General features: G+C 42.1%; 1 protein-coding gene across 1 annotated transcript; it reads right to left on the bottom strand.

Moving 5' to 3' along the window:
• Positions 1–8893: 8893 nt before the first annotated feature.
• Positions 8894–14745, bottom strand: LOC143409915 (polyunsaturated fatty acid (12S)/(13S)-lipoxygenase, epidermal-type-like). Its single transcript, XM_076870496.1, has 14 exons — positions 14611–14745; positions 14044–14245; positions 13749–13830; positions 13543–13665; positions 13164–13267; positions 12861–13021; positions 11902–12045; positions 11589–11798; positions 10618–10704; positions 10245–10414; positions 10022–10144; positions 9459–9558; positions 9186–9353; positions 8894–9073 (listed from the first exon to the last, which is right to left on the bottom strand). Exons 1-14 carry the CDS (start codon positions 14743–14745, stop codon positions 8894–8896), a joined length of 1989 nt encoding a protein of 662 aa, XP_076726611.1.
• Positions 14746–15190: the final 445 nt, after the last annotated feature.

Here is a 15190-nt window from a genome sequence, read left to right as displayed (position 1 = left end):
ACTCAATGGGGGAGTACTGGGGATTGAACTCAGGGGCATTTGACCACTGAGCCACATCCCCAGCCCTATTTGTATTTTATTCAGAGACAGAGTCTCACTGAGTTGCTTAGTGCCTTGCCATGACTGAGGCTGGCTTTGAACTAGCAATCCTCCTGCCTCAGTCTCCCAAGCCACTGGGATTACAGGAGTGTGTCACTATGCCGACTCAGTAAAGACTCATTGTACCTAAAAAATATTATAAATAGAACTTTACAGTCATCTATAGAATATTTCATCTAACAATAGCAGAATACCCCTTCTTGTCAGCAGTTTTTGAAACATTCTTCAAAACATAGCATATTTTATTCCATAAGGAAACTCTTAGTAAATACAAAAAAAAATGCAATTCCTTGCATCTTGTCTGGTCATAGTAGAATAAAATTAGAAACCAACACCAAAAACACTATATAAACACACATAGATTGAACAATATGCTTTTGAATGATGAATGGGTGATAGAAGAAATCAGGGGAGAAATTTTAAAATTCTTAGACTGAAACTTGAGTAATAATATAACATACCAGAACCTCTGGGACATGTGATTGAGGATTTAAAGAAACCTCAAGCTAAACATAACTGTTAAAAGCCAGATCCCTCAGCCCCATGGAGCTCAGTCAGCCAGAACTTTTGTCATTTAGCTACTTTCATATTCAATAAAGAAGACTTCAAGCCAAAATTAATCAGAAGAGACAAAGAAGTCAGTAGGAAGGTGGTTCTAAGAGGAAAGTTCATAGTTATGAGTGTCCCATGTGAAAATCTGAAAGATCCCAAATAAACAACCAAATGATGCATCTCAAGACCCTTAAAAAACATGAAAAAAACCCTATAAAACCAGTAGAAGAAAGGAAATAATATCAGAGTCAAAACCAAAATTCAGAATTAAAACAAATAATAATACAAAGGATCAATAAAACAAAGTTTGTTCTTTGAATTGATAAACAAGATTGATAGATCCTTAGCCCAACTAATGAAAAGAAATAGAAGATACAAATTAATAAAATTCAAAGTGAAAAAAGAGAAATCACCATAAATATCACTTAAATCCAGAAGATCACTAGGAACTCTTTTGAAAACTTCTACTCCAATAAATTGAAAAACCTAGGAGGAATGGATATATTTTTAAGACATAAATGACCTACCAAAATTGAATCTAGAGGACATAGAAAACCTAAACAAACCAGTAACTAGCAATGAGATAGAAGCAGTAATAGGAAGCCTTCCAACAAAGAAAAGCCCAGGACCAGATGGATTCTCAGCTGAATTCTATCAGATACTTATTCTTTTTGGATTCTGCTTTTTAAGATTTTTTTGTGTGATTTCAATGGAGAAATACATAATCAACTTAAAAATAGCTTTTGAAAAGTATAAGGTGTCCAGATACCAGAAAACAGAGGAAATTCCAGCAACAATACACATCACACAGAAGCAAAAATTTGATCTCCAGTTTGTGAAAATTAGAATTAAAAAGTCACTATACAAAAAAGGTTCAAGTTGTCAGACAGGAAAACTTGGATGCAGTTACATAAAATATTTAATAAACTGAATTTCCCCCCAATATGTAAATAAAATGATGAGACTAAATTTGTGTCTGGAAATTTCAATCTAACTCTGACGCTGCACAAGACACACCGACTCCTTGTGCACTTCACTTGTTAGTTGACCACCATTTTTTTCTTAGGTGGTGGGAGGAAGGGCAAGGTAACTGTATGGAACAAAAATGTGAAAGGTAGAAATATTATATATTAGACATTATAAAGTCATGGTGAGAAGAAAGCCTCAATTAATGCATAGCTTAAAGGTGGAAAGACTATACTCCAACTTTGGAAAGTTAATTTAGAAGGATATGGGAAGAGTTTAAGTATTTGCAGTTTAGCATGAAAAATGCCCTTAGGATAGAATGGAACACAATAGAGGATTCATAAAACATGCTCAGCAGAAACACCTACCAAGTTTGCTTTGTCCAAATTAAGAAACGGTAAGCTTGTGAAACATCTGACATCCCTTATATTTCATAAAAATGAATGTTTTGCTGCTCAATTATGAGAAATTATTTTCTTTAAAGGAAGTTTCTAATCTTTTGTTTCTTTTTCTTACTGTTTCATAATAGAATACATAACATTAGGATTTATTGACATAAAAATTATAAATGCATGGAGTATAGTTTGCTCCAATTTAGTAGCCAGTGTTTACTCTTCCCCTCCTCCTTCTCCCTCCCCATTCCTCTTTCTCCACTCTATTGATCTTTCTATTTATTTACATTTTAAAAAATTAGTGTTCTGTGGATATACATATGGTGAGGTTCACTGTAGTATATTCATAAATGTACATCGGAAATTTAGTTCAGATTCATTACAGTGTTTCTCCTTTATCGGGTCTCTCCCCCTCCCCCTCAGTCCCCTTCTTATACTCTACTTATCTTTCTTTTATTTTGATAGAATTCCTCCATCTCTTTTCTCTTTTTATCCCCTAATTTTAGACTATCTTCCCTGTATCAGATAAAACATTCACCTCTTGACTTTCTGAGTCTGACTTATTTCACTTATTATGGTCTCCATTTCCATCCATTTGCCAGCAAATAACATAATTTCATTATTTTCATGGTTGAATAATACTCAGTCTGTTGTGTATATATGCCACATTTTCTTTATCCATTCATCTATTAAAGGGAACCTTGCTTGGTTCTATAGTCTGGCTATTGTGAATTGTGCTGCTATAAACATTGATGTGACTGTGTCCCTATAGTATGCTGATTTTAGTTCTTTTGGATATATATCAAGTTCCCAATCTTTTGATAGAACAAAACAACATAAAAAAGGGTAGAGAGCTGACTGACCAGATGTCAAATGCTTACTAAAAATGATTTTCAAAATGTTTCTGTATGTAAAATTTTCTGACAAATGGTAAACCAGCTAAAATAAAAATTAATAATTAAAAATCTTTAAAAAATACCTTTTTACGCACATGTTTAAATTGAAAAATCAATTTACTGTCAATAAGAATAGGAAAGTTCTTTGGAGTGTACAAAATTCCTCTTATTTAGAGATCAAATGGTCATCCAAGATAGATGTCATATGTCACAGGCATTCCTTCTGGTCACCTTAAAATTTTAGCATGGGACCAAAGTTTAATGTTCTATGCCACATAGTCACAGGGTTATTGGTTTCACATTATGGCTTAAGAAAATATGGGCATTTTGTTTTGTTGTGAAATAAGCCCCACTTTGTGCATGCAAGCAAAAGGAAAAAAAGAGGAGAAACTCAAAAAGCTTTTAAAATTTATTTTGAAGACAACAGATTGAATGCAAAAGAATACAGAGCTTCAGTAAGCTCAAAGAAATCTATTTGCTGGCTGATTGGAAAATCAGAAACAAAGGAACAAGTTGATACAGAGACAAGTACAACTCAATGCAGAACTATTCAGACAGGCACTTTTCTCTTGGCTTTGAAGAAAACATCCCATACAGACCTTTCTGATATCCCACTTTGCAAATCCTGTTCCTGTTATCAAGAATTCAATAAAACAGATTGAACTGGTAAAAACAACCTTGGAGATCCATAAACAATATTTGTCAACTCAACTTGTCTTAAAAATACTAACAAAGGAGAATAAAGTGTTCAAGATTAGACATGACTGAAAATGGATTTAGGTTTTTTGGGTGATCTCCCTTACTGGGCTAATCAGCATTTGATCATAAGCCTAGGATAGTATGTACAGCTAGGAGTATGATGATGATGATGATGATGATGATTATGATGTTAGCAACAGTTGCATTAACTACCCCCCCCCCACAAAATTACTGCTTATATATATGAAAAACCCTCAAGCTATATTTGTATCCATAATTGACATCTGGATTAGATTTATGTTTTATGTATTATTTGGAAAATTTGTAGTACAAAATATTTTTTTATTAGAAAGTAGAACTATTAGATTTTCAGCTTTATCTAATTCAGTGCCCAGTACTTTCTCCTCCCTTCTATCCTCCCCATTCCCTTCCCTCTATTCTACTGATCTGTTTACTTACAGTTTTTAAAATTAGTGTCTTTTGGATATACATGATCTACATGATGGTGAGATTCACTATGGTATATTCATATATGTACATAGATGAGTGAGGTCAGATTAATTCCACTGACTTTCCCTATCTCATTGGCTTGAAGTCCACCCATCTGGATAAGGTGGGACTCTTCTTTCTGAGGTGATGATGTCCTCCTGGCTCCCAAAATAGGGTTAGGTATTTTTGTTGTCGTATTTCCTAAAGGTCTAGATAGTGGGTTTATCAGAAGTGTTGAGGAAATAGCTCTGGAAACTGTAGGCTTTGGTGGTGGAGAAATGACTGGTGTGTGGCTGTTGGAGGAATGCTTTCCCTCAGTGTACCCCCGATCTTTCACTGGAATTTACTTGAGGCATAGAAAATTCAGTAGCTGAATGTTGGTCACAAATGCTGGCATCATAGCTGAAGCAGGACTGTTTCTGGCCTGAGAACTGGCAGAACTTTTCAATGGAATGATCTTCATAGCATTAGGAGGTGAAGGTACAGACATGTGGTTATCACTGTCCATAAACAAGTCAAGGCAGCTGTCATTTCGATCATTTAATCTGACTCCTTCTGTTGTTTTTTTTTTCCTGAAGCACATGATTAGGTAGTAGTTGATGGAATTGTTTTCTTTTTACATGAATTGCAGCAATTCTCAAACACCTTGCTGTTTATTGCTTGCCTATGAACTGTATCTGTGAAAGACTGAATATCGCAGTAAGACCAACATTAAGGTTTTCAGGTTTTTAAAAAATGAATACAGTCACCTACATTGTGCTAAATTCTTTCTTCTCAGTATTTTCTTTGGGTGCTAGAAATGACTAGGGATTCTCACGAGCCAGTGAAATAGAATGAGAAGAGGCCCTTATCTCCCACCCTGCACAAAAGTCAACTCAAAAAGAATTAAAGACCTGGGAATTAGACCAGAAACTATGCAACTCCTAGAAGAAAAAGTAGGATCAGCATTCCGACATTTAGGCAATGACTTCCTCAATAGGACCACTGCACTTCAGGAAAGAATGCAGAGTCAATAAATGTTGATGGCATCAAATTAAAAAACTTCTTCACAGCAAAGAAAACAATTAAGAATGTGAAGAGAGAACCTACAGAATGGGAGGAAATCTTTACTAGCTACTCTTCTGACAAAAACCAAATATCCAGTATATATAAAGAACCAAAAAATATTAACACCATAAAACAAATAGCCCAATTAACAAATTTGAAAATGAATTAAACAAGGCAATTTTGAAAAGAAATACAAATGACAAACAAATATATGGAAAAAATATTCAACATCATTCACAATCAGGGAAATGCAAATCAAAACCACACTGAAATTTCATCTCACTCCAATTAGAATAGCATCTATCAAAAATACAAATAATAACAAATGCTGGAGAGGATGGGGAGAAAAAAAACACTTTCACACTGTTGGTGGGATTGCAAATTAGTCTAACCACTATGGAAATCAGTGTGGAAGTTCCTCAAAAGACTAGGAATGGAAACACAATATGACCCAGCTATCCCACCTCTCTGTATTTGTCCTAAAGAGCTAGAGTCATTATTCTATAGCAATACATGCATATTCATGTTTGTGGTAACACAATTTGCAATAGCCAAACTATGGAACCACTCTAGGTGCATACCAATGGATGAATGGATAAACACCACGGAGTTTTGTTCAGTCATGAAGAAGAATAAAATTGTGTCATTTAGAGAAGTGGATGGAACTTGAGAACATTATGTGAGTCAAAATAAGCCAAATTCAGAAAGTCAAGGGTCATAAGTTTTCTCTCATATGTGTAAGCTAAAGAGGAAAAAGGAAAAGAAAGATGGAGAGGGGAATCTCATGAAAAGCGAAGGGAGATCAGGTGGAGATGGAGCAGGGAAGTACTGGGGAATAATATTGGCCAAATTATATTGTTGTATTGTGTGCATATATGAATATGTAACAATAAATCCCACTGTTGTGTACAACCATAATGCATCAATAACGTTGGAAAAAATAAATTAAAATGAAATAAAAACCAAGAGGAGGAGGAGGAGGAGGAGAAGGAGGGGAGGAGGAGGAGGAAGTGGAGGAGGAGGAGGAGGAGGAGGAGAGGGGAGAGGAGAAGGAGGAGAAGGGAGGAAGGAGAGGAGGAGGAGGGAGGAAGGAGAGGGGGAGAAGGAGGAGGAGGAAGAGAGGGAGAAGGGGGAGGAGGAGGAGGAAGGGGGAGAAGGAGGAGAAAAAATTCAATGCACATGGAAGAGGGGATTTGTTATAAAAAGTCCTTCTCCTGCCCCTCCTTCCTGGCCATCATGAGGGGAGCAGCTTTGCTCTGCCATGCATTACCCACCATGATGTTCTAGCTCACCACAGTCCCCAAATGGTGGGGTCAAGTGACTGTAGACTACAACCTCCAAAACTGTGGGCCTAAATAAATCTTTCAACCTTTTAAGTTGTTTATTTCTGGTATATTATCGTAGCTACAGGAAGCTAACACAGCCCCTAATGTGCTCAGTTGCCTGGGAAGACTGTCTCAGTTAGAGTGGTTGCATCAGCATCTCCTGGAAAAAAATTGAAGGCCAGACAAAGGACTTCTCCACTGTGCTATGCCAAAGACATGGGGATACCTGCTGAGAAGATTTGGGGAGACGATGGGGTATATTCTGGAGGGAAATGGGAAAGAGGTAATGTGCAGGAAATGGTAGAGCTAGGAGAGAGTACTGAGAGGGTATGGAATGATGTCTGGGGATGGGGGAAGACACAGTTGGCAGCCCCTTCCTTAATCCCTGAACATTTTCTCCCTTGACTTCTGTGATCCACATTGTCTGGCTTTTCTTCTTACCTCCCAAATTAGGTTCATTCTCATGTCCTCGCTTCACTTTTCCCATTTAGACCCCCAACTATGAGTATATCCCAAGCTGTTTTTGGTGTCTACTCATCTAATTTTCCCCCTTGTTCATAAATTCAACTCATATGATTAACACCGCAGACCTTACCTCCCGTTCTTCTTCAACTTGGTCTGTCCGATTCCCTGATAATTATTTTCAATAAGAGTTCCACCATTACCTCAACTTAACTTGCCTTCCATTCTATATTTCTAGCCAGTCATGCCCAGACTGAAATTTTCTGTTTGATCTTTAACTTTCCTCTATACCTCCTTCCTCTCCACTGATAGTGGGATAATAGGACTTACGGACTAACAAAACCTCTAGGCAGACAAGTCAAAGATTGAGTCAATGATCTTTGTGGCTACCTGAAAATTCTATTATCATCTACCAAGTTATAGAACTTGTAGACATTAAGATAGGCAAGTACAGAAGGTCCCAGGTTTCAATGTGCAATGGGAACAAACATTGTTTATTCCCCAAATTGTGTGATGGCAGCTTCAGGAACCTTGACTACACAGCTCTTTATTTTGTGATGCCTAGACTGGGATATTAGAAAGTTGGAGGCATTAGCAGGTAAATTTGGATGGAACACACTCTTCTGCTTCTGGCTTTCTAACTATACTGTATACATGTATGCATATGCATCGATGGCATAAATAAATCGAATGTGCAAGATTCCTTAAAATAGTCAAAGTCTCTTTATATGTCCCTTCTTTCCCATTTCATTAGACCTTCACTGGTGCTGGGGATTGAACCCTGGGGTACTCTACCACTGAGCTACATTCCCAATCCTTTTTATTTTGAGACAGGGTCTTGCTAAGTTTCTCTGGCTGGCCTCCCACTTGAAATCTTCCCACCTGTCAGCATCCTAAGCAGCTGCAATAACAGGTGTGTCCTCTGGCACCCAGGCCTCAATTTTTATCATCGGATTTTTATACCATTGCTTTTGCTGTGGCCACAGTTCTGGGTTTTCCTCCTTATCAACTGGAATTTTACCCCATTGTGTTTTGGTTAAAAGTCATTTATGTATTAATTCCCCAGCCCTTATTCTCCTTATTTATTAGATGGGGATCATGATACCAACCACACAAAGATATTGTGACAATAAATTGAGACCATATATTTAAAACTCGTAACACAGTGGCTGGCTTACTGTTCCCTCAATTATCCATCCATCTTGAATATGTAGGAATGTGGGCTAGATTCTATTATATAGGGATGAAATGAAGGATAAGATTTGTTAAGAGTCCTGGGAAAGGGCTGAAAGGAAGAGTGAGATGCCATGGAAAGGGACAGTGGCAGAGGGATACAGGGTTGGGGAAGTCACACAGAAAATGTTACTGTAGGTGGCCCAAGGGTCATGTGATAGAGGATTTAGAGAAACCTCAAGCTAAACACCACTGTTAAAAGCCAGATCCCTCAGCCCCATGGGGGCTCAGTGGGCCAGAACTTCTGTCATTTAGCTTAGGGAGGCTTAAGGAAAGGTTAAAAGTAAGTGTTGATTCCTGGAAGAATTTTTTTGTTTCAGGAAAATGCCTTTCTTTTATCCCTTGGAAACTGAATAAGAAGAAGGCAAGAAACAAAGTAAGGTATTTTCTCTCACCTTCACTTACCACATAATCAACATGACAATTTAATCAGGTCTTTTATTTATATAGAGACCAGCTCTTTTGGGAAAGGGAAAGAGGTAAGAGGGATCAAAGGTTAAGGAAGCATAGAACTTGTAGACATTAAGGTAGGCAAGAACAGAAGGTCCCAGGTTTCAATGTGCAATGGGAACAAACATTGTTTATTCCCCAAATTGTGTTATGGGCAGCTCCAGGCACCTTGACGACACAGCTTTTGGGGGCAGCTGTTTAGCAGAGAACATGGGCATGGAGAACAAGAGTACTTGAGGGTATGTGAGGACAGTGAGCTTTGGGACTGAGTGGGCAAGACCTTTCAGATGGTCACACTGTTTTCCACCATGCTGGGTTGAAGGTATTCATAGGGAAGGTCCAAGCCTGCATTCCGGACCTTAATCTCCCTGTCCATGACAGCCAGCTCCTCCTGGAATTGCTGCAGCACAGCCTGGGGCCCAGGGCCTGAGAAATATTTCTCCTTATGCTGCCCCAGGGCCACCTGGGGAGAGAGAGGAGAACAAGATGGCTCAGCTCTTTGGGCCTCTCAGTCAAGACTACTGCCCCTCCCTCTAGCTATCACCTCCCCCAGAACCCAGGCATCTGTTTCTAACCATGACTGGCTGACGTCTGCCAAGGAACTTGATGAACGTCTTCTGCATACGGGCCTGGTGGAGATCAGGCAGTGAGTCTACTATATCCTTCTCTGTCACAGCCTTGGAGATGGGTGGAGGCTTCCTCATGGTGCATGGGCCATTAGGGATCCAGGAGTACCAGTCTAGCTACGGGTAGAAGAGCCACTCAGAAACCCAGGTTAATGGCCCAGGCATTTAACTCCCCTCATATTCTAATCCCAGGAGTCCCTGGGGGATGATCACACAGGTTACCTGTCCCAGGTGGGCCGAAGCATGCTGACCAGTGCATGTGAAGATACACATAGTAACAATGTGGCAGAGTTGATCCAGGGACTCCAAGGAGAGGGGGAACCTGGGTGAATTGAGAATGAGAGGATTTGAAACCAGGACAAGATTCAGATATTTGGACATGAGGGAAAGATATTCAGAGATACATTAAAGAATTTCCTATGGACCTGGGCTCTGAATTCTATGTTTCACATAAAATGTGAACTCAAATAGGATATACCTGGGATAAACCTTAGAGCTATGGGGGAAAGAGTAGAAACAAGTAAGGAAAAATATCTAAGAGAAGTCATGTATCTGATTCTGGAGAAAGTTCTTCGTGCATGAGGAGTAAAAGAGTATATGAGAGGATGATAAAGGAAAGGAACTGGGAAAATCAGGAGAGATCATTAAGATTTCTGGATACTGTGGAAAAGTCCAGGGAATTCTCAGGGTCCTCAAAGAAGGGTATCTTATGATGCTGTGAGGCAGGGAAAGTTGACAGGTGGGTGGGTGTTGACACAGGTTACTGGGGAGGATCCAGGCCTTACCCCCGGTCCTGGGCACCCTGCAGTCCAGTTTCAGTGATCTCTCTGCACCAGGCCTGCAGCTCTGAATCTTGCTTCACGGCTTTATCACTCTTATAGAAGAGTCCCACCATCCCATGCACATACCTGTTCCCCAGGGAAAAGGTTGTTGTGACTCAGCCAGCCAATGTAGGACCTTCTGTACCTGTGGTCCTCCTCGTTCTATCACTCTCTGTATCACCCTCACCTACTGATGATTTCCCACAGCCTGAGGGCATCTTGGCCATAGAGAGAAGATTTCACATCCAGGAGCCCACGGTCAGCCAGGTCATCAGGAGGGCAGAAAGAACGATAAGTCAAACAAGCTGTGGCTCTCTGGAGAATGTCCACATGGCCTCCACTACCTGTACTCACCACCTGAGGACAAACCTAGGATTAGCCAAGCCAGGGGAGAAAGCAAGGGAGATTTAGGACCCGAAGACTCTTCAGGTATGAGACAGATTAGGGAGAGGCCTTTGGTAGAGAAAGCAGATCATGGGGGAACAATGAAAGAGGGATACAAACCTTGGGATTCTTCCAACATCGAACCCTCCTCCCTCTTCATCCATCCCTTTCCATACCAGATCAAAAATTCCATATTCAGAGACAAGATTATTCCGGGCCAGGATGTTGATCTCCATGGTATAGCGAAAGTGGGGGATCAGGAGCTAATGGTAGAGAAAAGAAACGGAACGCAATCAAATAGAGCTCCCAGGGTCCATGTCTTCTGAAGAGTCATGTGTTGTCTCTACTTTCTCACCTCACAGTTTCCGTTCAGCCCACACCAATCAGGTTTCTTGCACCTCTGCTTCCCTGAATAGCATTTTTCAGTGTATTAACCACTGACTTCTGTGTTGACAAACCCAGATATTCCTTCTCTTTAACCATGCGGGCCTCTCAACAGCATCAGAAACATATAATCTGCTGTGGCTACAAACCACAGAGAATATTCCCTAGTATGATGGCTTTAGAGACTTCTGTTTCCTAATAACTTCAAAATTTATATCTTCAATTTTTCCAGGAATTCCAGGCTCACATATCACCCTGATATTTTCAAATGGATGGCTACCGGGAAACCTTGCAGGGTCAAAACAGAGCCCTTGCTTCTTCTCCCCACCAAGTAACACGGCTTCCTTGCTTATTTTTTCTCACTTACTTGTTCTATTATACAACACTCCAATCATTTGCACCCTAAACTTCATTCACACTTAACATCCACAATTATCCATGCTCCTTTCGTTCCTCTCCTTTACAGATGGACTTGATTGTCTCCATCCCTTTCTACCCTTGACTACCTCCTCAGTCCAAATGTAAACTCCTTTGTAAAAGTTATTCTTAACCCTCCCCACCTTATAGCAAGTGTGTGTCCTGGGTATTTCCATAGCAGACTGTGTGTGTGTGTGTGTGTGTGTGCGCGCCGCATGAGCACACACCCATAAACTAAGATTGCTTCTAATATAATATGCTACAAGGTTAAACCCTGGGCCTCAAAGGCTAGGATTATGAACTATGAACAACGATCAAATGCAGAATGACACAGATGCTAAAATACCTTGTAGATAGGATGCAGACTGGGCAGGCTTCTCATTGTGGCCACAGAAATAACCTCAGCCATCAGATGTCCCCTTAACAGATGTGACTGTAACTGGTGCAGCTGGAAATCAGAGCTACGGACCCATATCTTGGCTAGGAGCCAGGCCATGGGAGGATCCGAAGGCAGGAAGAGCAGAGGTGGGGGGCATCCATGTCGAGGTGGCTGGAGCTAGAGAAGGAGGGAGAATGGGAGCTAAGAACTATGTATCTAAGTCCCTAAATGGATCAATTCTGGATCAATGTCTAGGAGAAAGACACCTGGGTCCTCTTACCTGGATAACCATGGGTAAGAGTCTTCCATCAGCTTGTAGCTTCAGCATAACCAAAGGGGCTGCCACATATTGTTGCTTAAAAATGATGATGTTAGGCTTGACCCCATCCAGCAGGGTATAATCAGCTTCAAACAGAGATCCAGCCTGTAGGGTCAATGTCAAGGTCACAGAGAGGGGTTGGAGTCATTCTGAACCTGCCCTTCTCTCATTTCCCAAGGTCGATCCTTCCTCTATCCATCCAGGCTTTTGCTTTAAGCACCAATCACTTTATCCAGAACCAAAGGCCCGAATGAAAGTTTTCATGACCAGTGTCTTCCACCAGACTCCACATCCCCTGAATTGACTCTCCACCATGTGCCACACTCTCAACTATTGTCTTCCTGCTTGCTGGCTTTAGTCAAATGTGGCACAAAATATTTCCTTTATCCCCTCTTTTAAAATGTAAGTCTACTTCTTCAAGGCTTTGGTCAGCCTTTTTACTGTTTCTCTTTAGAAGCTCAAGCTCCTCCCCTCCCTGAGACTGAGGCTCAGGTCCTTCTAATGAAGTAGGAAACCAGGAAGGTGGAGATGGAAGAGAGGAAAGAAAAGGAGACACAGGAGGAGATTATACAGATCGTGGTTCTCAAGCAGGAGTGATGCCCCCTTCCCCTCAGAACATTTAATAATGTCTAGGGATGCTTTCAGTTGTCATAACTACCAGGGCAGAGGATGCTTCTGGCTTCTAGAAGGTAAAAGTCAAGGGTTTCTACTAGAATCCAAAACTGCACAGGACAGCCCTCTACAGCAAAGAATTATCTGGTTTACAATGTTAATCGTGTCAAAGTTGAGAAATTCTAAGTGTACATGAAAGAGGGTACAGATAATGGAGGTGAACATGAAAGAGATAAGGGGAGGAAGAGATGGGAGGAATGGGAGGCAAAATGGTAGGGGGATGGCTGGGGTGGTGAAAAGCACCGTACCTGGAGCTCTTTGTTCAGTTGAGTTCGTAACTCTTCCATTCCTGGAGGCAGCACCAGCCGGGCTGGGAGACTCGTAGAACGCCTCAGGAGCATGGGGTTTGCACCATTGAGGAACTGGTATCCAAAGAGGTCATCATCCTTCCAGGAATCACAGACCCGCACTGAGGATGTCAGTTGGGGACATGTTGTGAGCTCCTCATTGCACTGACATCAGTTTTCTACCCTCTATCACCCCTCTTTTGTCAGATCCCTGAGCTGGAAATATATATATGTGATAGGTTTTAGCAGGTTGTGGTAACTGACCCGCCAGGGCAGTCTTTCCACGTGGGAATATTTTTTTGTAATCTTCCAGTCTATGTACGCAATTTGCAAGATCCAATATCCCCTTAATGGCCAAGTTCTTCAACCTGTGTAAAGAATGACATGCAAGAAGAATAAGAAAAATCTCATCTTACAGCCTGGGAAGAAAGTGCCCAACCTCAATCCAGCACTCTCTTTTGAGATACTGGGGGATTGAATTCATGGTGCTTTACCACTGAGCTGCATCCCAAACCTTTTTATTTTTTTGAGACAGGGTCTTGCTCAGTTGCTGAGGCTGGCCTCCAACTTGTGATTTCTCCTGCCTCAATCTTTGGAGTAACTGGATTACAGGTGTGGGCCACCACCCAGACCTGGCACTCACTCTTTTGTTAGAGAGAGGGTGAAATCCAAATCCTTATCCTCTAGAAATCGTTCATTTCTGGGAAGGTCCCTCTGTGTCTTCCCTGCTACAGGCAGGATTAACCCATCCTTCCAGGAGCCCCACCTAGAGGAAGAAGAGAGTCGGGAGTAGGTGGAGCAAGGGGTGTTCCAAACTATAGTAGGGATCAGAAGCTTTCTGGGACTCACCGATAAGCCTTCCTTCTGTCCTCCAGCTCCTGTTCCCTATATTTCTTAAACAGGTTCTGGGGGTCATCACTCACGGACCGGGCTGGGTAAGGGGGAAACAAAAGACAGGCGTCCTCCCTGGAACCCCCCTCACACTCAGCACCATGGCAGGGCCTTTCCATCAGTTCTCTTCCTGAATCCCATTCTTGCATTTCTTACCTCTGCATCTGTCTCCTCTTTCCCTTTTATATCATAGCATCCCCTATCCCGACCCCCTCTTCCTGGAGGACTCACACCCTTTACCCAGAGCCCTCACCCGTGCCTTCGGGTAGACAGAGAATCCTGTCGTCCTGGATCCAGCTGTAGCAAGGGAAAAGGACCTCTCCTTGGGTCCCCGGGCCCTGCGCCGTGATCCACTTGCAGAACCAGTCAAAATTCAACAGGCTTTTGTGCTTGCGCAGCTTCACCAGCAGGAGGCGCCCCAGGTGAACGGGGACATCGATCTCCAACTCCGTTTTCTGTGGAACAGAACATTCCGCAGAGGCAGGTATGAGGTCCTTAGCGAGGACAGTGGAGTCTGGATGCTTTCCAAGAAACTTGGCTCTGTTTGTCTCTCGGGGGACACCCAGGGAGAGACCTGAAGCTGGCACCCGTGAGGAGGAACAGCTAGCTCTGCGGGGCTCCAGCCTCCAGCCTCCAATAGCATCTTCCCTACTCTTTCCACCCAAGCAGAGAGATACTACTCCATTCTCTTGTCACTTTCCTTTTTCTCTATCAGGCACCCAACCCTCGCACCATCTCAGCTTCCCCTCGCTTCTGGCCTAGAGGCTCCAGAACGTGCGGGCTGCTCCTCCTCGCCCTGGCTCCCAGGCTCTGCACTCACCTTCTCCCGCAATGGCCGTAGCAGCTTCCCCAGGTCCGCCTCCCCGTGCTCGCCAACTAGCCACAGCTGCACCAGGTTGGTGGAGCCCGCCAAGAGCGAGTTCCCGGTGGCGACGCGGATCACGTACTTGCCCATCTTGCCTGAACCAGGACAGGAACCTGGAAGAAAGTCAGCACTTAAGAGGATCTGAGATCCAGCTCCCAAGGCACCACACCCAGAGGAAAGCCCCTATTGTGTGTGGGTTGAAAGGGCTCCTCCTCTCACCTCTCTCACTCAGACGCAGGTATCTGGTTCACTATGGTTTCTGCACCCAGGGTTTCTTCCAGCTATCTTAGAAGGTACAGTGTTACCTTCATTCACTTTGCAAGCATCCCTAACGCCCAGCCATGCAGAAGATGACAGCTAAATAGTAAAATCACCCCCAACCTAATTTTGATGTGAAAAATCAATGAGAAAGCAATAGATCATACAGAAGAGAGAGAGAGAGAGAGAATATCTTGAAGTGTGGGGATGTTTTTCAGTGGAAAGTGAGTAAGCCATCTTGGCAAAGATGCAGAGCTTTGTGTTGAGGTCGAATACA

The sequence above is a fragment of the Callospermophilus lateralis genome, chromosome 11 (assembly GCF_048772815.1).
Source record: "Callospermophilus lateralis isolate mCalLat2 chromosome 11, mCalLat2.hap1, whole genome shotgun sequence".
Lineage (NCBI taxonomy): Eukaryota > Metazoa > Chordata > Mammalia > Rodentia > Sciuridae > Callospermophilus > Callospermophilus lateralis.
This window is presented reverse-complemented; position numbering and strand designations above follow the sequence as displayed.

Coding starts and splice junctions, on each gene's coding strand:
- LOC143409915 (XM_076870496.1), bottom strand. CDS start 14,745: ATGGGCAAGTACGTGATCCGCGTCGCCACCGGGAACTCGCTCTTGGCG. Junction 9,354..9,458: donor CTTCGGCCCACCTGGGACAG/GTAACCTGTGTG, acceptor TTCTACCCGTAG/CTAGACTGGTACTCCTGGAT. Junction 9,074..9,185: donor GCAGACGTCAGCCAGTCATG/GTTAGAAACAGA, acceptor CTCTCTCCCCAG/GTGGCCCTGGGGCAGCATAA.